The following is a 27,119-nucleotide window of genomic DNA, read 5'->3' as shown; positions in this document are numbered from 1 at the left end:
GGGAAAGGGATGATTTTCTAGGAAAAGACCAAGCATGAGACAAGAGAGAAATTCAAATCGACTAAACACGGTGAACAAAATTAATCGAACTGTTAACAAGCTACATTTGCCCAAAAGAGCCAGCTCTAAGAAACAGTTCAAAACTCTCTCAGATATGGAGAGAGAATGAAAATCCATGAAATTACCTTATCGCTGATACTAAAGCCTGACAAAGTACAAAAAAGGCAAAAATTCTAATCCATCTTGCATATGTATATTAACACAAAAAACCTAAACAAAAATGTAACCAGTATAGCCCAGCAGCACCTGTTTCCCATAGCTGCCATAATTTAGTGACACAAACTCAGCTGCTTAAAACCACCAAATTTATGACCTCACAGTTTCTGTAGGTCAGAAATCTGGTATGGGTCTAACGGGGCCAAGATCAAGGTGCTGGCCAGGGCTGTGGTTCTTACCAGGGGTTCACTGGTTGTTGGTAGAATTCGTTTCCTGCTCAGGTTCCTCAGCTCCCCACCCCCACCTTTGAGCCAGCAATGGCATGTCAGGCTTCGAACCTCTCTGTCTTCCTCTTCTTCCCTCGCTCAGAAGAGAGCTCTGCTTTTAGGGCTCATTGATCATTTTGGGCCCACCTGGATAGTCCAGGATGACCTCTCTAAGGCAAGGTGGATTAATTACATGTGCAAAGTCCCTTTTGTTGCATAACATAACATTCAGAGGTGTCACACCAGAGGGCAAAGGCCATATGGGCAAAAATTCTGTCTTCCACAGTAGTATTGAAAGAACAGCGTACTGTGACTAAGCCAACATCATTCTAGGAACGAAAGGCTGATTTACTGTTAGGAAACCAAGTCACATAATTCATTACATGAGTACGTCAAAAGAGAAAAAATATTAAATTGTCTTAAAAGATGCCGAAAAAGTCCTTATAAAATTCAACATCAACTCCAGACAATTTAAATCCGTGAAGCTATACTTCTTTATAAAGACTGTATATACCTCAAACCAAAAGCCGGTAGTGTCTTAATGGTGGCATACCACAACAGCCCTTTAGGTCAAGAAAAAACCGCCCTGTCAATAATGACCCTGTTCTGCAAGTCCTGCCTAATAAGAGCAAAAAGAAAAGTATAAATATTGAAAAGCAAGAGGCAAAAAGATGAATATTTGTAGATGACATAATTGTCCACCTGAAAAACCCAAGAAAACCAACTAAAGAACTATCAGAAATAGTAAGAGGGTTCTAGAAGGAGGCTGGAGTATAAAATGAATAAGCCAAAATCAATGTCTTCCCTATACTCCTGAAAATCCATTTAGAAAATCTGGGATGAAAATATCTTACCATAATATCAACAAGAAGAACGACAGGTAATATAATACCTAGCAACACACTCGAAAAGCGTGAGCCCGAAGCAAGTGCCGATAGTTTCACTCAGGGGCGAAGGCAGGATATTTCCACATCAAACTGCAATACATCAGTTTCTAAATCTAAGGCAATTCCATTTAAAATGTCAACGTCATTTTCCCTCGTACACGATACAATGGTTATCGTCTTCCTTCAGAATAGTAAACATACGAAGTAGACAGTAAAGAAGAGAGTGAGAGGACCTCGTCCCGCACTGACTGCCGAAGCACGTGTGTGAGAAACTGAAGTAGTTCAGCCGTGTGGTCCCGCAGACACACATATACATTGGGAGACTGGACACACACCCGGACAGAGGCCAGCTCATATATAAAAATGCAACTCGAACCCACAGCCTGTAGCAACCTGCCCAGGAAGCCAAGCCACGGTCTCTGCAGCAGTCAGCCCCTGTGGCCAGGATTGTCAGTAACTGACAGCTCCCCTCACCTTTGCCACTGTTTCCAGTGCAGGACCAACCGGAGAGAGCCAAACGTGCTCCCTTAACCAGCCACGTAGGACGCTCTGCTTCTAGGTGGCCCCGCGGCTCCAATCAGGGTGCGGCTGCACCGAGGCCCTCCCCGCTCTGCCTGCCTCTGCTCTGCGCCGCAGCACCAGGCAGCGGTGGCCGCCCCCTCGCTGTCGCGAGGTCTGACGAAGCAGCCTTTGCTTGTTTTCCCTTGGGTAGGCTCTGTTGCTTTCCACAATATACACAACTGTGGTGAACTCTCAAGTTCAGACTAGTGGAGGGAGGACAGACTATTCAACGACATTCACCACTGTTTTGGAAAAAACGGTTAGCCATTTGGGAAAAAAGGAACTCATACTGCATATCCACATCAAAGTAAATACCAGCTACATCAACGGTTTAAATGTGAAAATGAAACAGTGAAAACAGTAGAAGGAAACGCCAGCTGATCTGCATAACAACCCCACAGGGCAGGCAGGGCTGTTTGGTATTCACCACTGCTTCACACATGAGGAAGCTCAGGTCCCGCCAGGGGAGTGAGAGCCAGATTTGAACCCAAGGCTGACTCCTAGTCTGCAGGGCAAATGAGGTGTGTGTGTGTGGGGGGTGGCAATGGTGTGACCAAGAGAAATTCCACTTCGGGAGCTCGTGGAAGCTGTCAAACAGACCCTTCCGCCGAGCCCTGGAGGGAAGGTGCCGGGGCGTGGCCAGGGCTGCGGCCTGCGGGGCAGCTCACCTGTTGGGATCGTAGCCCAGGCTGTTCAGCATGTGCGCCTGGTCCAGGTCTCGCGGGAAGCCGTGCAGCACCCACCCTTTCTGAATGCTGTCCTGCTGGTCCAGGCGCTGGCTCAGCACCTTCACCACGAGGCTGTCGGGAACTGCAGGGAAAGGAGGCGAGTGAGCGCGATGCCGTCTGCCGCTCTGTGGCCCGTGGGCGCCTGACCTCGCCTGACCGCAGATTGAGCTGGGGAAGAGGCGGGTTTAGGTGGAGCCACATGGAGCCACCTGGACAAGGCTGTGGGTGCCTATTTCCCAGGTCCCTCTGTAGTCCCCGCAATAGGAGGAACATGGCCGCCTGAGGTGAGAAATGCTTTGGGTGGCCTTGACCTCAACCTTTCCCTGACCTTGACAAGATACCATCCCCATCTGAGGCCATGGTAGTTCCCAACCCTTCAGTGACATTTAGGCAGTTTTTCTCCCTCAGTCTGTTGGGGCTGCTATAACAAAATACCATACACCGGGTGGCCTGGAAACAACAGGGATTTATTTCTCCCAGTTCTGGAGGCTGGAAGTCTGAGGCCAAGGCAGACTCAGTGTCTGATAAGGGCCCACTTTCTGGTACATAGATGGTGCCTTCTCGCTGCATCCTTACATGGTGGAAGGGTGGGGTCTCTCGGGGGTCTCTTTCATAAGGGCACTAATCCCATCTGTGAGGGCTCCGCCCTCAGGACCCAACCACTTCCCAAAGGCCCCATCTAATGCCATTAAGTTGGGGGTTAGGCTTCAACATACACATGTTGGGGGGGGTCACAAACATTCAGACCGCAGCACCCCTGCAGGGATCCGGTTTTTGTAGCAAACACTCTTCACGGGAGCACATCAGCCCCAGGTAAGTTTTAGTTTCCCTCACACAGCATCGCGTTGGCCCCGACACTGCTGATTTGTGATCCACAAGCAACCCCAGCTTGGCTCCTTCCCCCAGTTCTCCCCTCCTTGACGTTCAGAACCGAGTCTCTCGTAAGAATCACAGCTCTAGTTATAACCGGAGACTGAAATACAGTTCTGCGGAGAGTGAGACGGAGAAGCCTCTTGTTTACTCTGCTGCAATTGACATTTTCCTGAAATTCATATCTCTCTTCCCAGACTCATTAAATGTCCTATGTTGCTAATGTACTGCGTTCCAGCGATTTGCACTGCGTTTCCTGCACTTTGCACTCATTTTCCCAGAAATACTTGGTAAATATTACCATTGTTTGCCATGACTGTGGCCCGTGTGGAGCTGGTTCCTAAAGGTACAGTGGCAGCGAATTTGACACTTTCTCTGGAAGCTGCGCGGTTCCCCTCCTACCAGCCACCTGTGGGGCTGGCAAGTGGCCCTCAACCTTTCAGAAGGTCCCAGGCTGGCAGCCAGGTGAATGTGAGAGTGTGAGATGCAGAAAAATCACTACCAGCCACTTTCCTGCGTGGCTGTGACTTGCTGGGTTACTGCCCTGTCGCCAAAGAACCATAAACCTCATTCTGACTAATTTGCATTTCCCTAAATTTGTTCTTTCTCATATCCTTCAACCTTTCTTCCCCAGTTTCTAGGAAAGAGCAGAAAAGGGAATTTGCTTTAAACAACAACATTTGGCTATCTAACATGAATGAGAAGTTGATAGACCTAATCCCATCTCTTCCCCTGCTTAAAACCTGCAGTGGCTCCCCAGTGCTCCAAGGATAGAGCAGTCTCCTCTCCATGCCAACAGGGCCTGGCTGGGTCTGGGTCCCGCCTTCCTCCGGGGTGGCTCTCCCTGGCCTTCATCTCTCCTTGCCCATGCTGTCCCCTCCATCTTTCCCGCACACCTTGTCCAGGGCCACAGAGGAACGTTCCCTCCCCAGAGGAGCCTCCGAGGACAGTCCCCAGCCTGGGTGGCACCTGTCCTTGCCCTTCTTCACTTGCCACCCTGTTATCACAGGGAAATTCTCTCTGGGTAATCCTTTGTCTAGTATCTGCCTCTCCCGAACGACGGTCCCTTGAGGACAAAGGACCACATCACTCTCGCTTTCTGTGCCTGGCACACAATGGATGTGGAGTAAACAGACGGGACGCTTCCCTTTCAAACATTTTCTTGACCAGACTTTGGGGCAGCCAGGTGGGAGCAAGGAAAGCTCACCAATCCGGTCTCATCTTAGCCCTGCCCTTTGGGGCCGACTCACCCCCAGTCTCTCAACCTCTCTGAGCCTCAGCTTTCTAACTGCCCAATGAGGACAACAGGACCCACCGTGATGGGGAACACCATACATAACATTCAAAGATGGTGGCTGTGATTTTTTAATCCAGGAGCGGAGTGTCAGGAAACGATGCTTCATGAATATTGTCCTGTCTCCCCGTGGTCAGGGCATCTGAGCACAGACTGCCAGCGCCCGGGATAAAGGATGACTGACTGCAAACGAGCCCTGCAAGTTAGGGACTGCCAGAGAGACTTAGGGACCTCTGCCCGGAGACATCTGTTGACATTTCAGGGGCTATAAACCTAGAGACCTCCTCCTCTGCAAACCAAAAGGAGAGCTCCCACTCCAGGGTACGGTTTGGGGGCGAGCTGGCACCACTGCCCTCCACAAGCTCCAGCGCCGTGACGTCAGGGCTGCTTTCCTGTGCCACGGTCCCGGTGCACCCGGCTGCAGCTGGCTTCTTCCTTCCAGCTTGCCCTGGGAGGGGCTGGGCGCGGGAGCCAGCTCTAAGAGCACTGGGTGACTGGGTAATCCGTCTGCTCTGATCCAGAAACCTTGCGTTTTCCGTACGGATAAATAAATAGAGAATTAAAACAACGTGGGGGAGAAATCTGCCTTGGAGCTTGCCAGTCCAAGTCTACCCTAGATATTTACAGACATTGTCACCTAAATAAGAAGCTAGTACAGGCCGGGCGTGGTGGCTCACGCCTGTAATCCTAGCTCTCTGGGAGGCCGAGGCGGGTGGATTGTTTGAGCTCAGGAGTTCGAAACCAGCCTGAGCAAGAGCGAGACCCCGTCTCTACTAAAATTAGAAAGAAATTAATTGGACAACTAAAAATATATAGAAAAAATTAGCCGGGCATGGTGGCGCATGCCTGTAGTCCCAGCTACTTGGGAGGCTGAGGCAGGAGGATCGCTTGAGCCCAGGAGTTTGAGGTTGCTGTGAGCTAGGCTGACGCCACGGCACTCTAGCCCGGGCAACACAGTGAGACTCTGTTTCAAAAAAAAAAAAAAAAAAAAGAAGCTAGTACAGAAATAAGCCTTTCCCAGCAATGGGGAAAGTCACTGGCCATCCGGGCCGTCCCCGGCACTGGGTTGGACGCCGGGATACGGCAAGCAAGACGACAAGGGCTCCACGCTCCTGAAGTGTATGTTCTCCCAGGAGACAGCCTGTATGCAGGTAAATAACCATTTCGGACAGTCACGGATACTACGAAGAAAATTAACCAAATGACGGGCGGCTGCTGTTGCACTGGGTCTAGGAGGAGGTCACGTTTGGCTGAGATCCGAATGGTGGACCTAGCTGACACCCCAGGCCCATCAGGGCTCGGCTGCTTGGGGGTGAGGACTGCATCGGGCCAGATATGTTCAGGTTGTCATCCGCTATAATCAGGTCTTGCTTGGAAACCAAGCTGCGCCCCAGGGAGGTCTGACGTGCTGATCGCAGCTTTCTCCAGGGGCCTGGAAGGTCACCCCCTTGACCGCCCTCATTTCAAAGTTGGGAAAGTGAGGCCCAAAGAGGCTGTGGTGTAGGTGACCTGTCCAAGGTCATCCAGCCAGTGGGTGTCGAGCTGGGACAGCACTGTGATCCCTGGCCCAGAATGTCCCGACTGCTCTGTGGTCTCCTTGCCCAGTGGCCCCTGAGCCTCTGAGTCCCTCACCTTGGCCACTTACAAGCCAGTACGGGACAGTTTCTCCACCCAGGGAGAAATCTGACTTGAGAGAAGAATGGAAGATCAAATAGAAACACAAAGAGATTTTTTTGTTTTGTTTTGTTTTTGCCTGTTAGTAAAAGATTTCCAGAGGGAATTTCCCAATTTGCATCAACATTAAAATGTGCGTGCCTTTGACCCAGCAATGCTGTTTCCAAGAACTTACACCACGAGGATGACGGCACAGAGGGAAACGTGAGCGCGGAGATGCCCGCTTCAGCGCTGTTCACGACGGTGACCGCGGCAGCAACCTAGAACGCCCGTCAGTGTGGACGGGCTAGATCGGGGCACTGCATCTGTGCCCCGGGGCGTTATGCGACTGCTTGAAAACATCCACGTTTCTGTTAAGTCAGAAGGAAGCTATGACGGGTCTAGATGGAAGAAGTCTTGACAGAATGAGAAACAAGCAGGTAAATAACCGCCGCGGAGAGTGGACTGGGAGGCACATGCGTGAACAAGAAAGAAAGAAAGGAAATAGTCTCCTCTAAAAAAACTCATCTTTTTAATGGAAGACTTTAAACACACATCAAAGGAAGAGAATAGAACAACGAAACTGCCGGGTTTTAGAGGAGACTATTTAATGCTTTAAAGAGGTTGCAATGGCCTCGTGAGAAACTGTTCCAAACGGACAAAGGATGCAATCTCCCCGGAAGGCCATAGGTGGCTCCCCTTTTGGGGGGACCTGGGGTGTGGGTAGTCTCCGTCCTCCTAGCGCCACCAGTTCCAGAAGCTCTGCGCAGAAGCCTGGCATTGTGGGCATTTGCTCGTATCTGCCCCTCTTGGGTGATCCTGCGGAAGCTCTGACCCCGGCACAATCCTTTCAACTTTAGTGTGGAATAGTGACAACTTGTCACTCTCAGAGCCTCGGCAGCGGCTGCGTGGCTAAAGGGCTGTGGTGGTCCTCTCCCAGCACCGGTTTCCCATACACGTTGGGGGTCTCCGTGTCGCCCCGTCTGGGTCAAGACGAACCGCAGACGGAGGCCACCGACCTTTCCCAGTCAGTGTCTCTCCCCAGTGGCAGCTGTGCAGGGCCCGGGGTGAAGGGTGAACCCGAAGCCCCTCAGCAGGGTCCCCCACGCCCACCCGCGTCTCCTGCGCCAGCCTCTTCGCAGGTGTTCTGCTTTTTCCTGTGGGCTATCGACTCACTTTTCCAACCCCACACGGTCTGACCAGCCAGTTCTGCGAAAATGCTGTTTCTGCGGAAGGGCTCTTGCCTGCCGTGTTCTGCCAGAAGTTTCGAGTCCCTTGATAATGCTGTCCGTTTACCCTTTCTCCTCCTCGCAGATAGAGACTTTCAGCGTGGTCTAAAGTCTTTCACCATTAAATCAGATGCCTCGGGCTTGATTTCTGGGCTTGACAGTTAACATCTCACCCTTCATACAAGCTAGCGCCAAGGGCTACCTCTCTGGAAGGTCCTGTCAACCCTAAATTTAGCAAAGTGCAAGATGTAAGTATCCCATTATTTCATAAGAACACACCACATGGTTTCGGATCTGTGTGTGTGCGCGCTCAGGATCTTCCATACAAGATGGCAGTCCTCGAGTTGACCTCAAGGTTATTAAAATCTCAATCCACTTACTCCTTGCTGGGCTGGGTGTGCCTGGCACAGGGGTGATGGGGAGCCATGGTCGAGCCTCCCAGGACCCTCACCCCCGGCCCCTCGCGCACCCTCCTGTCTTGAAGGGAGGGGTCCTGTCTAAAGGCCCAGGCAGGCCCCACACCAAGCTCCCTCCGGCGCATGATTCCGAGGCTCCGGATAGGAGTCCCGCCACCCATGAGATGGCACTGGACCGCACTGGCTCTTCTCGGGCTACTGGCCTGACTTCTGTCACCCCTGGTCATGTCCCGCAATGACAGATGTGGAGTGGGAGTTAGGGGAGGGCCCAGAGAGAGCCGGAGCCCTTCCCGCCACACCACACTGCCGCCTGCCATCTGCACGCGGGGCCTGGCCGGCACGGACTGCAGTTCTCCACCCAGCAGTTAGTGTCCCTGGGGCTCAGTGGGGGGGCACAGGGGGAACTAAGGGTGCTGGCGTTGACACAAAAAGGTAGGACAAAAATGAAGAACAGGAATAGCTCCCTCAGCCAGTGCTTAAAGGTAAAAAAGACCCAAGGTTGATTGATCGACCCACAATAAGCTGGTTAACCTTGCTGGCGCCCTGGGGCAAATCAGAAACAGCCAAGGACCTCACCACACGCCCTGCACACGCCACCCCTACATGCACGCTGATAAGCCCACCTGCACACTCTGCCTACAAGACACAGTGCACATACGCACGTGCTTGCCTACAGACACCCCTCCACACAGCTCCATGCCCACATCACACACCGCGCACATACGCCCACAAGCACGGCACGTGCACACTATACACACCCCATCTACACACAAAACGCCATGCACACACCCACACCCTCCCCACTGCACACACCCACACGGCCACACCCTCCCCACCGCACACACCCACACGCCTACACCCTCCCCACCGCACACACCCACACGCCTACACCCTCCCCACCGCACACACCCACACGCCTACATCCTCCCCACCGCACACACCCACACCCTCCCCACCCTCCCCCAACTTTCCTTCTTCAAGCCTTCCTTGAACTCAGCGTAAAGGTGGGTGTCAGCGTAAAGCTGCTGCTCTTTCCCCTCCCAGCTCCCAGCAGAGCTCACCCACTGCTGAGAGGGCCCAAGGGGACCCAGGTGATGGGGAGAATCTTAGAAGAGAACAAGGACTGTGCAGGAGTGAAAAGGGTGGCTTTGATTTTGTTTTAAATTTCCATTTCACACTTCCTGGTGCTTGGCCAAGCAGGGCTCACACTTCTCCCCAGGAATTCTGGGCGCTTTGCCCAGGCTCCCAACGTCCTGTCCCTGTGGTTCAGCGAAAGCTAAACTCCTACCGTTTCCTGGGGATCATCGCTCCCGGATGGGACTGATTCCCGGCAGCTGGGGCCCACACGCCCTCCGTGCAGCGGTAACCGGATCCTGAGTGTCTAGAAGGACCCACAGCGGTCAGGTGCCGGGCCTGCTGGGTGCTGCCCTTCCTGTGGCCGTTTGTCTGTGACTTACTGCCACCTGCTGGCCGGTCCTGGGTGCTGCACCCAGTGACAGCTGATAACACACAGAACATTCCTAAAGCCCGCAGGGAGAGCTAGGACAAACTGAGACCGCTGGATGGGCCGCACCCTGCAATTCCACAGGGTGGGTGAAGCCCCCTGGATCTAGATTGCTCTTTGGTAAACTTAAGCCACTTGCCCCAGACAAGCTCCTGTCTTGCTGGGCCTTGGTTTCCCAGGTACAAGATGCAATGAATGTCTTTTAAGACGTCTTTAGGTTCTTAACCACAGCATTTGAAATGGCTTGGCAGACAATGGTGCCAGAAAACAATATTTTAATATTGGATTTTTTCAAGTCCAGAGAATTATTTAATACACTAGCCCTGGGGGCGCATCTGTGCCCCTCTATCTGCCTTCTGCGCATGTCTACTCCGGCGACAGGCAGGGACAAGATCGCACTGCGCCCGAGGCCCTGACAGGTCCGTGGCCGAGAGGCAGAGCTGCCTAACAGTGGACTTTTCAATTGTCCCTTTCTAATGAAGTTTTAGATTAGAAAAAGACCAAAAGCAGACATTCTTCCATAAATAACGGGTACTTCACTTAGCAAATTAATAAAACTTATTTAATAGACATGCTCAGCTAGCCACACTGTGCATGAATTGATAGTTATTCTTATCTTAAAGTACGTTTTTACCTTTTTTCAATGGAACACGAAAGTATCTGGGAAAACGAGAAGGGGTCAGGTAGGCTGAGTGTGAGCTGGGTGGTTTCAAAGTGCGATGTATTCACTCCGTGTACACCACAGATCAAAGAGTTTAAGGAACACGATTTTCCTTCTGTTCTAATGAATTCAAGGCTCAAAATCAGTTTTTTCTCCCATATCTCAAGGGCAGTGAAGATGCTGTTGCCCACGCAATCTGGAAGAAGAAAGTCTTACAGACTGCTGCTGGGGAGGCACGAAGCGAAACCATGAGCCCAGTTTTCTGGGGCGAAAAAGACACAATGGTCTCTTTAACACGTACGTATGCTACAGTGCACACTATGAGCCTGGCGCTGTTCTAAGCACGTGTTTCTTCTAATACAAATATTAATTCATGTATTTTTCACCTATGAAAGAAATAGTGACAGTATCCCACTTTACAGATTAGAAAATTAAGGCACAGAAAGAGGAAGTCACTTGCCCAAGGCCACACAGCTAACGGAGCCAGGATTTAAACCCAGACAGTGCGGCTCTGGGGCTGCTCCCTCAGCCTCCGTGCCACCCACCTGCCTTTGGAAGCAGCACTGTGATGAGGAGGGCAGGAGGCCTGAATTCTGCCCTCCACGCTGCATTCGCTTGCAGCCTGACCTTGGGCAGGTCACTTTACCTCCCAACCGGGCTTTCCTCCTCTTTCAAAGGACAGAATCGGACTCCAAGGTCACTGAGGCATCAGCAAGCCCCGAGGTAGCTCCTCTGAAGTCACCCTGTGGCTCCAGCTCCTGAGGATTTACGAGGCTGTTCTGCCTCATAGGCCCGTGAGTAGCCAATCCTGAACAAAACTGAAACGCTCAAATCAAGCTTCCCTAGTGTGGCAGATTAAACCTGGCCACACCGTCTTTGCTACTCTTCCCACCTCGTGTGGGGTACGTATCTAATCCCCCTCCGCTTGACTCTGGGCTGGCCTGATCGACCAGCTCCATGAACAGAATCAGGCAGAAGTGCATTCTGGGATTTCTGAGGTCCTAAGCTTACCCCAGGCTCCCACCCCAACCACTGCTGCCCTTGGACTGTTTCCTTGGAATGCTTATTCCAGGGGAAGCCAGCCATCACGTCAGACCGACTGACCTGAGGCTGCCGTGCTGCGGGGAAGCCCAAGCTAGCCACACGGGGAGGCTCCGAGGAGAGAGAGGTGCACCAGGCGTGGGGACGCAGACTCCGTCCCGGACACACCGGCCCTGGCAGATGCAACGTGGAGACGAACTGAGGAACTGAGTTGACACCAGGACCAAGATCCAGACGTAGGTCCCCAGATGAGCCAGCCCAGTTCCCGTTAGCAGTTCGAGCCATGCCAACCAAGCCCAAGTCAGTGCAGAGCCGAGTGGAGTCAAGCCCTCCCTGCCGTGCCCTGCCCGAATCCTGACTCGCTAAATCAGGACCATAATAAGCTACTCAGCATTCTATGCCATCAAATTGTGGGATTAGCTTGTTACGCTACATTGGTCATTGGAGCACCAGGGTTATGGCAAACTGGAGCTTTGCCACTTCCCAGCTACCACAGGGACCGGGCACCAAAGCTGGGAACAGCCACCGGAAAAGAATGAGATACCCAAAAATCCATCTATGAAATATACATGTTACTCAGCAGGACTTGCTACTACCAACATTACTACTACTATGATGATGACAACTCCATCACTACTACTAATAGTAAGTAATCAATAATTGCCTGTTGTGGCTGTGCCACGCACAGTGCTAAACATGCTACAGATACCAGTCATTTTATACTCAAAGTAAGCCAATGCATTTGACACTGTGAAAGCTCCCCTTGCAGATGGGAACTGAAGGAGCTCTGACAGGTGAGTGGCTTGCCCAGGGTCACACAGCTGGGAAGTGGCAGTATGACCTGGAACCAATTCCGCATGATTCTAAAGCTGCACCCGTAACTGCAGCCTCTACCAGGCTGCAAGCGCCCCTCTATCACCTGTCCCTTCTTCGTTCCTTTAAGACTAACGGGGTCTCACCTGTACAGAAACGTGCGCATCAGAGGGCAGCGTCTGGGCCCCAGATGCCAGAGGGTGGGCCTGCCTGGGCTGTCCACACCACAGGGACCCAGGTCAAATACCACGTGCTCACCGGTTCACTCACAAACATCAGCTGAGCTCCCACCGTGAGCCACGCTGGCTCACCCACCCCACCCTGTGGAGCAGACAGTTGGTCAGGCAGACAGAGCACGGGCAGCAACAGGGGATTCTGGGGTCGGGAGGGGTCCCAAATGAGGTCCACCTTATCTCCCAGTAAACCAACCAAAGCCTGAAGGAGACGAGAGTTCTAGCAGTCAAGATCACCGACGGGGTAAATCAGAAGAGGTTGGAGGTGAGAGGTGAGAGAAGGTTCTCCCTGCCCTGGCTCCCAGGGGTCCCTCCAGGGAGGGAGGATGGGAAGAGGATTCTCCTCTGTCCTCTGGGGAGGCTCTGCCCCACCTCCCCACCTCCTCTGTCTGCCTGTCCCCACCTTGCCACCACCCTCTCTGCCCAGTGCCCCTGTCGTCCCCCACCATCACTGCCCCCTTGCCACCCGGGGCAGCGGAGACAGGTGTGAAGCTGCCGGGTGTGGTCCCTGGGCTTCCCTCCCTCCGCATCCAGCATGGCTGTGCCAAGTTCCCTTGCACAGGGACACCTCGGTGATAGCTTCTAGGTGACAAACCCCAACAAATCCTATGTCCCTGACTGTAGGTGTAGGGGCTGCAGAGGGCCGCTAGGGGACCCCCACCCCCCCCATCAGGCCCTGCCACCTCCTCTGTCAGCCCCACTCAGCCTGACGAGAAGGAACCAGTGTCAGCTCCCGTCGGTTGAGGACATTTCCAGAGGGAAAGGGGCTTCAAGCTGCACCTGCCTTAGGGGGTCTGCGAGGGGCACGAGTGCGGATCTGGCTGTGCCAGGGGCTGCCCAGACGCTGCGCCCGGAGACCTCCTGGCTGGAGGAGCAGGGCCGGGCCTCCAGGGTCGGGGCTGTCAGAGACGATTTCACAGCTGAGTGGGCTGGAGGTTTTGCTCTTCTCCGAGGCCACTGGGGCTGCCGGTGGAGAGGGAAACGCTTCCAGAAGCTCTGATCGGAGCAAGAATGACACTGTGTGCTCTGGGCTCTCCTTGGACTTCCCAGAAATGTCTGGGTTTGGTTTGGTTTTGCTTTGTAATCTGGATGCCTGACACATAACAAGCACTCAGTAAACATTCAGTCCAGCAAGAAAATCTGCGACTGCTCCCCTGTGGTGGGCGCGGCTGGGTGACAAGGCGCAGCGCGACACAACCTGGACCTGGCCCTGGGGCCCACTCTTGCTGGGGAGAGAATTTCGCTGAACGGATGCAAGAATAAATCAAGTGTCCCTTACTGCCTCAGTTTCCCTACTGGACGGGCCACTGAATAAGAAGCTTTTGGTGACAGGTGCTGCCCCCCTGGCAAAGCGTCACTTTGATGCCGTAGAAAGACAATGTGCACTTTTGTAGCGAAAGTCTGGTTACAAAAACAAGAAGAATGGCCCTCGGGGGCGGGCGCCTGTGGACTCCCGCATCTCCCTGTCCTCGCTCCGGGCCCGCTGCCCTCGGCGCGTAAGCACCTCCCGTACCTGCCGCTGTTTGGCTGCCTCGGCCACGGCTTTCTCCTGGGCTGAAAACATTCCTCCCTATTTTCCATAAGGAAATCTTTGTAGCAGTCCCAGTGGAAAAGTCAAAAGTTTGACTTGAAAAAAGGAGCTACTTCAAAAGCATTGTCAGGCCGAGGTGAGGGTCCTCTAAATGCATAAATTACAGGGGCGTCCATTGATCAACCTCCAGGCCACCCTGCCGGGGGGCTCTGAGTGGGGGGCGCCAGGGGGACCCAGCCCCACATCTGGGGGAGGCAAAGCAGAAAAAATCCACGTTGAATAAAAAAGTAAATTAATGTGTTTATTACTTACTGCTTGGACTGTGTGTGTGTGTGTGTGTGTGTGTGTGTGTAGAAAAATGAAAGAAAAATGTAGAATTTTTTCAATAATAAAAAGGGAGTTGCACTGCGGGGCCCCTAAAGCTTGTGAAAAATTAAACTCGACGGATTCAAACTGTCCTATTTCCACTTCAAAAGAGAAGAGGCGCTGAGCTCTTCCCAACTTATCTTCAAACGCCCAGCACCCTAGAAAGTTTCTTTAAAAAAATAAAGGCTCCTGTTCCCCCAAGCACTGTACCGGTTACTGTACCCACTGTCTCTCCCTCTTCTAATTATACCCCTGTGAGTCTATTAATCAACTTGTAAATTATTTAGAGAGCCACGCGCTGTCTTCAGCTAGTACAAACACACCACATGCAAAGACTTGCTGGAAACGGGCAGAGGTCCCTCAGGGTCTCCCCTCCGCGGAAAGACAGCTTGCAGCTCACCGAGGCTGCTCTGCTAAAAACAAGAAATAACATTCCGCTTACCTCCTCAGATGGGGAGATTTATTTTGTCTTTCAACTCAGCAACTCCTTGCAAGTTTTTAACAAAAGAGAAAAGCTGGTCTATTGTCGAATCTTTAGTGTGCATTTAGTGATAAGAATATTAATTCCCCCTCAAAAACGAAGCACTTCAGCTGAGCTCTGATCCATGCCTCCTGGGATGTGGACGCGTGGAAGGCTCTCGAAAATGCTCGTAATCATCCCAATTTAGGGCTGGTTTGGCTTGTTTGTGTGAGGATGGCTGCGTTTGCTAGGGTGAGGTCTCATTACCAGAAAGGGTGCAAATTAGAGCCTCGAATCTCCCTCAAATCTCCTGCCTCTTCTCGGGTTCTATTAGGCCATGAGGGACCTTTTCCAGGCAGAAATATTTAGGAAAACAGGGATGTGCGGGAGGGGGCACAGGTAACACTCGATAATGATCTGTCTTCCACGTTATCTTTTCGACACACTAGGACTCTCGCTTTTAGGGGAAAGTTACTACCAATTAAATAGCTATCTTCTCACCTGAAAGTAAGCACTGCATATGTCTAGTGTGCACCAAGGCATATGGGCCTTCCAATAACTGAACTATTAATACCGTAGCTGTGGGGGAGATGCTGGCAGGGCAGGGTCCCAGGGGCAGGTCAGTTAGGAGCTCAATGTAACTGGGCCAGTGAGCCGGGGCAGGGCAGGTGCTGGAGTGTGTGGGTCTCCACTCCTGGAGAGACAGGAGGGATGAAACGCTAGAGTCTAACTCAAAAAACCCACTCCTGAGGCCATGCCCTCGCCGGTGGGCGCCTGACCATACAGTTCCAACAGGTGTGGCTGTTTTTAATGTCGTCCCTGGGCAGCCGTTCTCTAGAGAAAGTCCCAGCAATGTGTGAGAATGAAAGTGGTTCTCAGAGCTGGCATAGAAGCCAACCCTCCGAACCAAAGGGATGGTGGTCGTATCACGAATTAGGCCCAACGATCTGGACGTGGGTTGTATCTGCCATCAATTGTCACTGGGCCCAGCTGAGGGACGACATTTCCATGAGACGAGCTAAAAACAGAGCAGACTTCTTTATGATGGATGAGTTTGAACAACATAGTGAGGCTGATGAGCAGGGTGGGTTTTTATATTAAGAGAAAAATGGGGGGCAAAAACCTACCTAACGGGTACGATGAACACTATTCGGGTGATGGGGGCACTTACAGCCCTGACTCGAGCATCATAAAAGCTGTCCATATAACAAAAACATTTGTACTTCTTAATATTTTGAAATAATAAATAATAATAATAAAGAAAAAAAAGGGAAACCAGACATTCCAACAAGCAAAGACAGAGCGGAGAATTTCCTTGGAAAATTCTGGGTCTCTAGAATTCAGAAATTTCACAAAAACCCTCTAGAAGGAATGAGGCCCTGGGGAAGGGGCACGTCGTTTGGAGATGGTGGCCGCTGTGACACACCGATGCCTTAACCAGAGAAGGGAGGTCTAGCAGCTCCTTTGTCTGGTTTCAGAGCGAAAAGAACATGGGTTTCGCCACCGCACACAGCGGCGGTGCAGTCCGTGGGCGCCAACCACCTCATGTTAAATGATACAGAAACAGCTGAGAACTTATTTTTCCAAAAGCCCAGAATAGTTTTTGCTTGTTTTGTACCAATGTGGAAGTGACAGGTGCTTCCCAGCCACTGAGGCTGCCTGATTTAAGCCCGACCCTGTTTGCCGTCTGCGGCGCACACTCCCGTCGGCTTTAATGGAAGTTGGCTGCATAAAGAACGCCGCGTGCGGAGCCCTGGGGAATAAATTTGTTCTGTTCGCTGCAGCTCGAGTCAGAATGAGTTTAGGAGGTCAGACCTGTGTATTTCAAAGTCCAGGGCACAGAATAAGCACCTCCCCAACCCTCTGACCACGGTGCGATCGCCAAGTGCCTAGGATCAAGGGACTGAAGATGCGCTAAGACGGGGCCCTGGAGTCCCATGCCCAGTAACTGTGGAAGGATGGGAAACAGCACAGTTATTAATTTTGCTGCTGATTCGAAAGAAGGAGGTGTTGGCAGCACCTGTGAGGACGAAAAAAGAACATAACGAAGTCTACAGAGGTCATGGCTGGGACATCAGGAGGCCCGGAGTGGGGAGATAAGAGCAAGTGGTTCCATGGGGAAAAGATGACATCTGGATCTGTTCAGCAGAGCAGTGATGGTGGTGACGAGGACTGCGAGGGTGGCAAAGAGACACAACAACAAAGCCACAGGTCTCTGGGGCACGCAGCTCCAAGGTGAGTGGAGAGAGGACAGCAGCCTGCACTGGCAGGGGTCTCAGGAAAGATAGATGGCCATGAGGCCAGAGCCAGGTGCACAGGTGGAGCAGAGCGCCCAGCGGAGGCGGCCCAGCACCCAGAGGGCGGTAAGGCACGGCCCCAGGAGGAACCCACATTGCCTGGCTTGGGGGATGGTGAGGGTGAGCTTTCTACGCCAGTGGCTTAGATGGTCGGAAGCCTCAGCAGTGACATTTGTTAGCTCAGAGATGCCAGGGGTCTCTGGCCCATGGTCCTTGTCATAATCTCTGCTCCACTGGGAGCTCCCTGAGCCGTGCAGCCTTTTGGATTTCACGTGGGAAAGCTCCTCGCACGCAGCAGAGTGGCTGGTGCTTCCCCGTGTTCTCAGGAACGCTGTGGCACCCAGGGCAGAGATATCTGAAATAAGCCTACGATTTTGAAGACAGAAAGCTGGATGCCTCGATGGATGGAGGAGCAGCCCTTGGCTGGCCCCCTCGTCTAGCAGCTCTGAAAGTGTTGGGGGATGTACCAACCTGTCCTCGAGTGTCCAGGAGGGGCCGTCTGGTCCCAGGGCAGCGCTGGCAAGATGGATTCCACTGTCCCTCTGCCCTTTGCCTTCCTCCTCCCAACGAGGACAGTCGCTCAGAGACCTGACCCCTCCAGCTCCCATTCTCTGCTTGCTGGCCCTCGCCCACAATATGGAGGGAATCCCTTCCACTCCTGCCTCCGCTCAGTCGGGGCTCTTCCTGCGTCAGGTCTGGGGGCCCATCTCCTGGTCCCCACCACTGGGGTGTGGCCGTTTATTGGGTGGCTTGTCCCCAGGACTGGCCTTCGAGGGGTGGGTTAGGAAGCTCACCCATGACCTGGGATCCCACCATTTCTTCATTTGATGCTTCTAGCAAACTCTGGAGTCTGTCTCCTAAAGGGTTCAGTTCAAACAGTGGCACATTGGCAGGCTAGGGGACCCCTGAGTCATAGATGTCACTGATGCTCAATTTGGGAAGCTGGGGGCCTCAGCCAGGCTGCCAACTGCAGTTGTTCGGAAACGAGCAAGGCTGTGGTTGGTGAAGCAGACTTCCCTTACTCAGTCTGACCTTCCCTTCGAAACCAAATTCTGTCAAGAATCATTTACATTTCCTTCCTGTTTCAGCTGGCAGTGAAGTGGGCCCCTGCCAGACCTGGGTGGTTCCAGCGCGCCTCCTCTGCGAGCTGAGCACGTTGGTTTTCGCGGCAGCTTCTCCGCAGCCCACTAATGAGACCCTGTTAGTGGTTATGAATGTAAATGCATTCTTTGTTATCCCTGCGAGATCAGGATTAGCGAAATGACAGAATTTATTGCTTCTGTTAGGAAGATATGATATTGGTTGTTGTTGTGTCTTTAATTTTGTAGAAAGAGCAAAAGTATAGAGCTACATAGTCTAAACAAACAAAAAGCTGCGGAAGAAAAAAATCTAGCATGAAACATTGAAGATCGAAGCTATCGAGGTCTTACTAACTTTACAGGAAATTGGGAAATGCGCAGTCCATCTGCTTTGTATTCACCAAAAAACAAAAAGCAAAAACACAAACAGCCCTGCATCTGGACCACCCCTGAAACCCACTCCTCGGGTTTGTTGTTAGTGGCAGATGAATAAGCCGACTACGTACAAGGTTAATGCTCTTTGATTCAAGCAACTTCATTTCTGTCTCTATAAAAGGAACTAGCGATAGGTCCCATTTACCCAAAAGATACAGGTTGAATTAAGTAAAGAAAATAGTGCTCATATCTGACGGTTAATTAAGGATGTATAAATGCCCAAGTCCCTACAAGACAAAGGAAGATAAGCCTGCCCTGTCAAACGGTGAGGAGGTAGAGGAAGAAAACTCTAAGGCCAAGGGCTTCATGACCCCATAAAGAATCAACATCCTAATGTGACCACATGACCTCCTCGGTGACCATGACATTCCAGTGAGTCTGAGAACCAAAGGGCTGTGATGAGTCACGGTTCTTTTTCCAAACAATTGCTAAAACTACAAGGTTATGATGTGCCTTGAAATATAGAGATAAAATATAGAATATAGGTATAAAGGAAAATTAATGGAAAAAGGTAGACAACCCTAATATGCAAAGAGCACTTACAAATGAATTAGACAGAAAATAGCTTACTCGGAAGATGGGCAAAGGGAAAAATAAGTTAATAGGCCAAGGCTATAAGAAGGCAGTTCACAAAAGATAAAATATGCATGACCAATTATCTTATGAAAATATGTTCAATTTACCAACCTCATCAATAATCAAAAAACCGCAATTAAAAAGAAATAAGTCTTTGTCACCTAACAAATCAACAAAGACTCAAATGACTGGCTGCGGTAGAGAGAATAATGCCTCCCTCCCCCACAAAAAAGATGTCCACATCCTAATCACCGGTACCTGTGAATATGTTACCGGATGTGCAGATGTGATGAAGTTAAGGATTTTGAGATGGGGGATTATCCCAGGTTATCTGGGTGGGCCCAGTGCAATCCCAAGGGTCCTTCTAAGACGGAGTCAGGAGGGTCGGAGTCAGAGAGATGTGACAATAGAAGCACAGGTCAGAGAGAGACATCTGAAGATGCTACTCTGCTGGCTGTGAAGATGGAGGAAGAGGCCGTGAGCCAAGGAATGCAGGCAGCCTCTAGAAGCCAGCGAGGAAATGAATTTTCCCTAGTGCCTCAGGAAGGAAACAGCTCTGCTAACACCTTGATTTTAAAATTTCTGGCCTCTAGAACTGTAAGATAAACTTATGTAATTCTTTTTTTTTGAGACAGAGTCTCACTCCGTCACCCAGGATAGAGTGCCGTGGCATCATCATAGGTCACTGCAGCCTCAAAGTCCTGGGCTCAAGCGATCCTCCTGCCTTCTGAGTAGCTGGGACTACAGGCACTTGCCACCGCACCTGGCTAATTTTTTCTATCTTTTGTAGAGATGGGGTCTCGCTCTTGCTCAGGCTGGTCTTGAACTACTAAGCTCAAAGGATCCTCCCGCCTCGGCCTCCCAGAGTGCTAGGATTACAGAGTTGTTCTAAACCACTAAGTTTGTTACGGAGTGATAGAAAACGAATACACTGGCAACACCCAGAGATGGCAAAGACACGGAGGAAACAAGCGACACACGCGACGGCAGGAACGTGCCGTAGTGCGGTATCACACGCCACTGTCGCTATGGGCATTTCCACTGACTCTGTGCACAACTGATCCTAAGATAATCAGGGACGTTTGTATGAATGAGAGTACGCATTACAGCATTATTGAAGGAGTGCAAATTTGGAAACCACCTAATGTTTACTTTTTGTAATTTTATATGTTGAAATAAAATTCAAACGTACAGGAAAGCTGCAAGAAGAGTCAAAGAATCCCTGCATACCCTTCCCAAGATTCACCGACGATTAACACTGCTTCATTTGCCTGGTTGTTGTCTTTCTTTCTGATGCTTGTCAGTGGGGAATTAAATTATCATCCAGTCATACGATGGAATGTTACCAGCAAAATTTAAAACTATATAAATCTATGTTAACTTGGTATCACATTCATTCCTTATTCAACAAATAATCGAATAAATTATTGAGGGTGCTAATCACCACCGCCACACCAATAAGTGGGAATTTGGCATGGCTGCGAGAAATTATGCTTGAGGATACGTCAGGCCCTCTGCCGCTGCTGCTACTGTGACTTCTTAATAACAGCAGCTGCCTTCAGCGAGCCTCCCAGGCGCTGCACCTGTACATTACAGCCTGGCCTCACGACAACCCTGCACGCAGGGATTCCTATGTCCATCCCACCATCAAGAAGCTGGGGGCTTCAAGAAGAGCAAAGGTGGTTTCTTGGGGCCACATGGCCAGGGTGGTGGCACTGGAATCTGACCCAGACTGGGAGGCACCAAAGCTCACACTGGTTTTTACCCTCCCCAGCGCCTCCTGCTTCCATCTCATTCTATGGACCACTGCAGTGACCTGGGAATAGAGTCACCCATCCCTACACAGAGCATCGTGTCTGATGGATCCTACTTTGCCTCCCTTGAACTTCACCCTGGGGACTAGGACATCTTAAGGGGGGTCTTGGGAGAGCTGGCCAGGACGCCTCCCCGGGGGCCCTTTCGGCCTGTTCTGAGCTGCTTCCTCATCCACTTGCTCTCTCTAGAAAATGGTAGAAGGTGATGAGCTTCTGCAGAGAGGGTGTCCCAGCCAAAACCCACATTGCTCATTATAATGGCAGCTTCTTCTGGGGTTGATTTTCTTCACAATAAGCGTATGTTCAACCAGCCTTGAGAGCTGAGCTTGTACTGATGGCAGAGAGGAGCCTTAGCACTTTATGTAAGAGAAGAAGACGTGGGTGAGTGGAAAATCCACTGCCCCAGGGAGCAAATGCAGGGTTTAGAGCAGCCCAACCAGGACCTAGCTGTGTGGCTTTAGAAGCTCTGGGTTCCTTCCCACGGCTCATTTGGACTCAGGAAGCTGGACTAAAATGACCTCGAAAGTACCCCTGCTGGGGCTAGATCCTGGGAATGCTTTCAGAGTGTAGATTGTCGAGAGGGTCTAGAAAGATCATCTGGTTCTGCTCCCCCACCGAGCAGGTGAGCATCCAAGTCCCCGAGGACCAATGCCAGTCAATCCTCACACCTGCAAGGCTGTCTGGCACCTCTGGCTTCTGACTGTTGATTATGTTGGAATATTTGCCCACAGTATTTTTGTATCACAAATAATAAAGGATGTGAGAAGCTCTGTGGCCTCTCCTGGCTCTCAATTTAAGGGCTATCAGTTATGACAAGCAAACGTTCCTGAGAAACAGGAACATTCTAAGCCACAGTGGTGACCCCACGACATCCACACACCACCTCCCTTGAGATCAGGCATGGATGCCAAGGGGCCGCACCAAGGAGTGAGCAACAGAGCCTTTGTCCATGAGAGAGACCGATTTCTATTTCTTGGCTGTTTTCCCCAATTTTGAGCCCCCAGATGCTCAGACGGCCTCGCCGGAGCCTGTAAGGTCCTGGCGGTGAGTGGGAGGTGTGACCTACCTGCCATCTCCTTTTCAAAAAAGGGCTGGATGAGCTCGCCAAATTGTGTCTTGCCTGCCACGGCCTCTTTCAGCAGTTGCCCGCAGCAGACTGAGGGAGAGAGGAACAGAAGGGCACCCGTTACATTTTAAATAGGAGGAGGAGTGAAGGAAAAAGAACCCCCCCCCCCCGTGCTTCCTGCTGGGGGACAAAGGTCACTGGGAGAAGTAAAAGGGTTTCTCTGTGTGTGGCTTTGTCCACGTGACAGTGAATATCCAAAGGGAGCGGGAAACCAAGAAGAGGAGGGGGACGCCCCTGGCAGGGTACACACTGAGCAGGGCGGCGCAGGGCGGACACTGGGATGGATGCTGCCCACAGAGAAGCCCCTGTGCGGCCTGGCTACACCTGGGATTGCCGAGCAGAACCTGGTGCCCTCTGGGTCACTGTCGAGGATCAACATTCGGGCAGGAACCGCTCTCCCTGAGTGATGTGCCACCAGTGTGTCCACACTGTCACGACACAGCGGGGGGCAGCGAAGTGTGTTGCTCCACAGCCCTTCCCATTGGCAAGGCGTCTCCACGGGACGGTGGGCCCACGGAATAGGATCAATTTCTATGCCAAGCGCACTGACTCGTAACTAAAACACACCACAGTTGCCGCTGTCGCCTTGGGGAGCGTGCCTGCTGCAAGCGGGAGCCTTCCGCTCATGCCCCCACCGCGTCTCCAGCCCTGAGCCAGGGCCACACGGTGTTGGCCAACGAGTGCTGAACGACAAACACAGGCTACCGTGTCCCTGGCTCTAAAGCCCTCTGGCCAAAGCCAGAAGATTTAAGCTGTATTTTCATGAGCTGTTAATTGCATACTCCTGGTGTTCTTACCTTTAGGGCTCAGGAGTTTTCTGCCTATACTAAAGATACCAAAAACCATCCTAAAATTAACTGGATAACATGAATGTTTAAGACAACTGCCATCACCAAAACTTTATTCCTCAATAATGATATGCTTAATCACTATGCAAATGACAGTAGTGATTTGATCCAAAGTAGTTAGCAGCTTCACTGGCAAAAAGACATGTAAGAATAAAGGCTGATGGTAACTGAGACTTTTCTGTATGCCAAGCGCTATGCTAAGTATGCTTGGTCTTATTCAGTCCTCGCAACAACATGTTGCTTTTTAGCAAGGAAGCTGAGACTTGAAGAGGTAAGTAACCTGTTCTAGGTCACAAGCCAGTAGGGCAGAGCCAGGATCCAAACTCAGTTCTGCTCCGACCATGAAGGAGTAACAGGTAGCACATTTAACTTCTCTTACAGAGAGCTATGAAACGGAACAAAATGTACAAAGCAAATTCTTTTGAGTCACTGGGCAACAGACAGAACAGGCCTGTAATCCCTGAGAGAGGGAAACACACAGAACGAGCCCTGGATTTCTACCGTCGGGCAGTTTCCAAGCCACGGCACAAGAGAAGTGCAACCCGAACGGAGCAGCAGTCTCGCTGGGTGGAGGAAACAAAGATCGGAGCTTGGGGCTTTGAGATAGCTAGAGTTCGCGGAACAAGGTAACGGAGAGGAGGGAGCCGTGCAGAGGAGTTCCAGAAATCCCATGCGACTCACTGGGTCTTCGGTGAGGACAAACCAGCCCATGTGCAGGGTGCGCCTCCTCAAGGCCTGGCAGAGAAGCGGTTGGGAAGGTGTGAACTGAATGGAATTCACACAGTGCCAGAGATGCCGGCATTCTGACAGCCAACGTGAGAGACCCTGCCGGACACCCCAGATACCCAGCTGAGATCCAGGAAGGCCACACCTCACAGGGTCGGAGAGCCTGCAGCCTTAAGGCGAAATGTGGCCTTCTAGATCCTGAAGTGTGGCCTTTTGACCTAATTCAAGTTTTGCAGAACAAATCCTTTTATTATAAGGGGTGCAGCAGAGAAAAATAAAGCTTTTCTTGCCTCCTTTGGTGCTTAAAAAAGAAGAATCTTGAAATCAGAAGGCTGCAGGTTCCCCACCCCTGTGCGGCTAGCCCCAGAGTAAGAACATCTAGTCCCACCTTAACAAAGCCTAAAAATAAGCTTCAAAGGGATTGAGTTGATCCTTCAATAAATTAACTGCCTGCTAGAACGCAATTCATTTAAACTCAAATTTGTAAAGCAGTACCACACAATCCAGACTTTCAACATTGTGATAAACACAATGTCTAGCATATAATCAAAAACTCCTTGACACGTAAAAAAAAGCAAGAAAATGTTACCCCTACAAGAAGAGAAAATAGGCCATAGAATCAGACCAGGAGATGACACATATGTCAGAATTAGCACATTAGGAATTTAACATAGTGATTATAAATATATTTTAAGCCTTAAAAAAAAGATAATTGAAAGGAGTAAACAGATGGAAAAATCTCAGCGGAGAATGGAAACTATAAAAAAGAAACAGATGGGAATCCTAGAATTGGAAAATGCAGTATATTAAATGAAAAAATCACTAGGTGGGCTGCAATCAGTGAATTTGGAGACAGGAAAATAGGCAACAGAAACTACCCAAACTGAGGGATGGGAAAGGACCGCAAGAAAAGAACAGAACCTCAGGAACCTGGAGTAGATGTCAAGCAGCCTAACATACGTGTAAGTGGAGTTCCAGAAAGAAGAGAGAGGAGGGAGGGAGGCAGGGACAGAGAGAGAAATATTTGGGAAAATAATAATAGAAAAACTTCAAAATCTAATAAAAGTATCAACCCACATATCCAAGAGTCTCTGAGGTCCAAGCAGAATAAACACAAAGTAATTCACATTTTGATACATCTTAGTCAAATTTCTGAAAGCTAAAGAGAAAATAGTAAAAGCAGCCAGAGGGAGGGGGGATGCTTCATATATAGGGCAACAATGGTGAAAATAACCTAAGATCTCATCAGGAGAAATGCAAGACAGAGACAATGGAATGACATCTTTAAAGTGCTAAAAGAAAAAAAAAACCTGTCAACATGGATTTCTATATGCAGCAAAAACATCCACCAAAAGGTGAAACAGTGACATTTTCAGACATACAAAAGCTGAGAATTTGTCATCATCAGACTTTCACTACAAGAGATACTGAAGGAAGTTCTTTAGGCTGAAAGAAAATGATACCAGATGGAAACTTGGATCTAAACCAAGGAATGAAGCGTGTTGGAATGTGGATACACATCAAAGTCTTTTTCACCATGTATCTAGACTTCTTTAAAAGATATATGACTATGTAAAGTAAAAATAACTATAATATATTGTAGGGTTTATAACATACGTAGAAGTAAAATGAATGACAACGATAGCACAAAAGACAGGAGCAAGGTAAACGGAAACATACTGCTGTTAGGTTCTTACGTTATACCTGACGAGGTGTAACACTAACTCACAAACAGGCTGTGGCAAGTAGAGAACGCAAATGTAATCTGCAGAGCAACCACTAACAAAATAAAGCAAAGGGATATAGCTAAAAAGTCAATAGAGGAAATAAAATGGATTACTAAAAAATACTTGGTGAATCCAAAAGATGGCAGGAAAGGAGGAACGAAGAATGGATGACACAAATAGAAAACAAAAACACAGGATAGCAGAATTGCAGCTGACCGTCTAAAAGAAAAGGGATAGAAGATATACCGTGTAGACATTAATCATAACAAAGCTGGAGTAGCTACATTAACATCAGACAAAGTAGACTTCAAGAAAACCAGTATTACTAGAGAGGCAGAGGAACATTTCCTAACAATAAAAGTCATTTCACCAAGAAGACAACAATTCTTACAGTGGGCCCTCCATACCAGTGTATACAGTGGGCCTCCATACCCATGTATACAGTGGGCCCTCCATACCAGTGTATACAGTGGGCCTGCCATACCCATGTATACAGTGGGCCCTCCATATTTGTGTTTCCACATTTGTGGATTCAATAAACTGCAGATTGAAAGTATTCGGGAAGGAAAATTTGCATCCGTACTCAACATGTACAGACTTGTTTTGGTTGTCATTCCCTAAACAATACAGCATAACAACTATGTACACAGCATTCACATTGTGTTAGGTATTATGAGTGATCTAGAGATGATTTAAAGCATGCAGGAGGATGTGCGTAGGTTATGTGCAAATACTACACCATTCTATATCAGGGACTTGAGCATTCTTAGATTTTGGTGTCAAAGAGAGGTCCTTGCTGGACCTGGGGAAACCAATCCCCCACAGTTGCCGAGGGACAGCTATGCACGTAACTGACAAATTATAGGAAGCAAAAACTCACAGAGAAATAGATAAATCCACAATTAAGCGTTGGAAATTTTAATGCACCTCTCTCAGTAATTGAAATAATAAATAGAAAATCATTAAGGACATATTTTAACAACACTATCAAACGCCTTATCCTAACTGACATTTACAGAACACTACATTCAACAGGCCAGAATACATACTCTTTTCAAGTGCTCATAGGAATTCACCAATATAGACCACATATTCTGGGCCATAAAAAAGTAGTAATAAATTTCAAAGGATCAAAATCACATAGGGTGTGTTCTTTGATGACATTAGAATTAAATTAGAAATCAATAGTGAAAAACAATCTGAAAAACTCGAAATATTTGGAAACTAAGCAATATACTTCCAAATAATACATGGGTCAAAAAAGAAACCACAAGGGAAATTAGAAACTGAATGATAATGAAACACAACATATTAAAATGGGATGCAGCTAAAGCAGTGTTCAGAGCAAAATGCGTAACTGTAAGTGCTTACATTAGGAAAGAACGGTTTACAACCCCTGCCTACAGCCACCGCCCTCGACAGTGTCTAAGGAAATGCTGGAGCAGTCTCCTCTCTCCTAAAGAATCCAAGTCTGCGAAGGAAAAATCATTAATTATACTTGTGGTCAAGATGTTCAAATAAGGCCAAAGTCTTTTTGCTGTTGGATTTGATGAGGCATGTTGAGAAGAAACGATGCACAAAGGTGAGGTGGCAATGCCAGGGTGGCCACAGTCGGGCCCGCGACCACGTGGGGTCAGCCCCGCCTCACCGTCCTCACAGCCCCTGCCCCCCCGCAGGTCTCACCTGCATCCTACAGTTCCTCTTGTTTTTTCTGCATTTGACCCTATCTGTGTCCTTGTAGCCAGTATAGTGCATGGAATAC

The 27,119-nt window shown here is 50.0% G+C and overlaps 1 protein-coding gene across 1 annotated transcript in view; it reads right to left on the bottom strand.

The window, feature by feature from the left end:
- Positions 1-27,119, bottom strand: part of AK8 (adenylate kinase 8) — a 134,447-nt gene that overhangs the window by 51,157 nt on the left and 56,171 nt on the right. Inside the window, exons 10-11 of the mRNA XM_012639685.1 lie at positions 21,997-22,086; positions 2,599-2,740 (exon numbers count right to left, since the gene is read on the bottom strand). Of these exons, the coding sequence (XP_012495139.1) occupies positions 2,599-2,740; positions 21,997-22,086 (232 nt within the window). The remainder of the gene's footprint in view (positions 1-2,598; positions 2,741-21,996; positions 22,087-27,119) is intronic.

Source organism: Propithecus coquereli, unplaced genomic scaffold (assembly GCF_000956105.1).
Source record: "Propithecus coquereli isolate 6110/MARCELLA unplaced genomic scaffold, Pcoq_1.0 Scaffold142, whole genome shotgun sequence".
NCBI lineage: Eukaryota > Metazoa > Chordata > Mammalia > Primates > Indriidae > Propithecus > Propithecus coquereli.
Note: the sequence above shows the minus strand (reverse complement) of the source record. Positions and strands in the feature narration are given on the sequence as shown.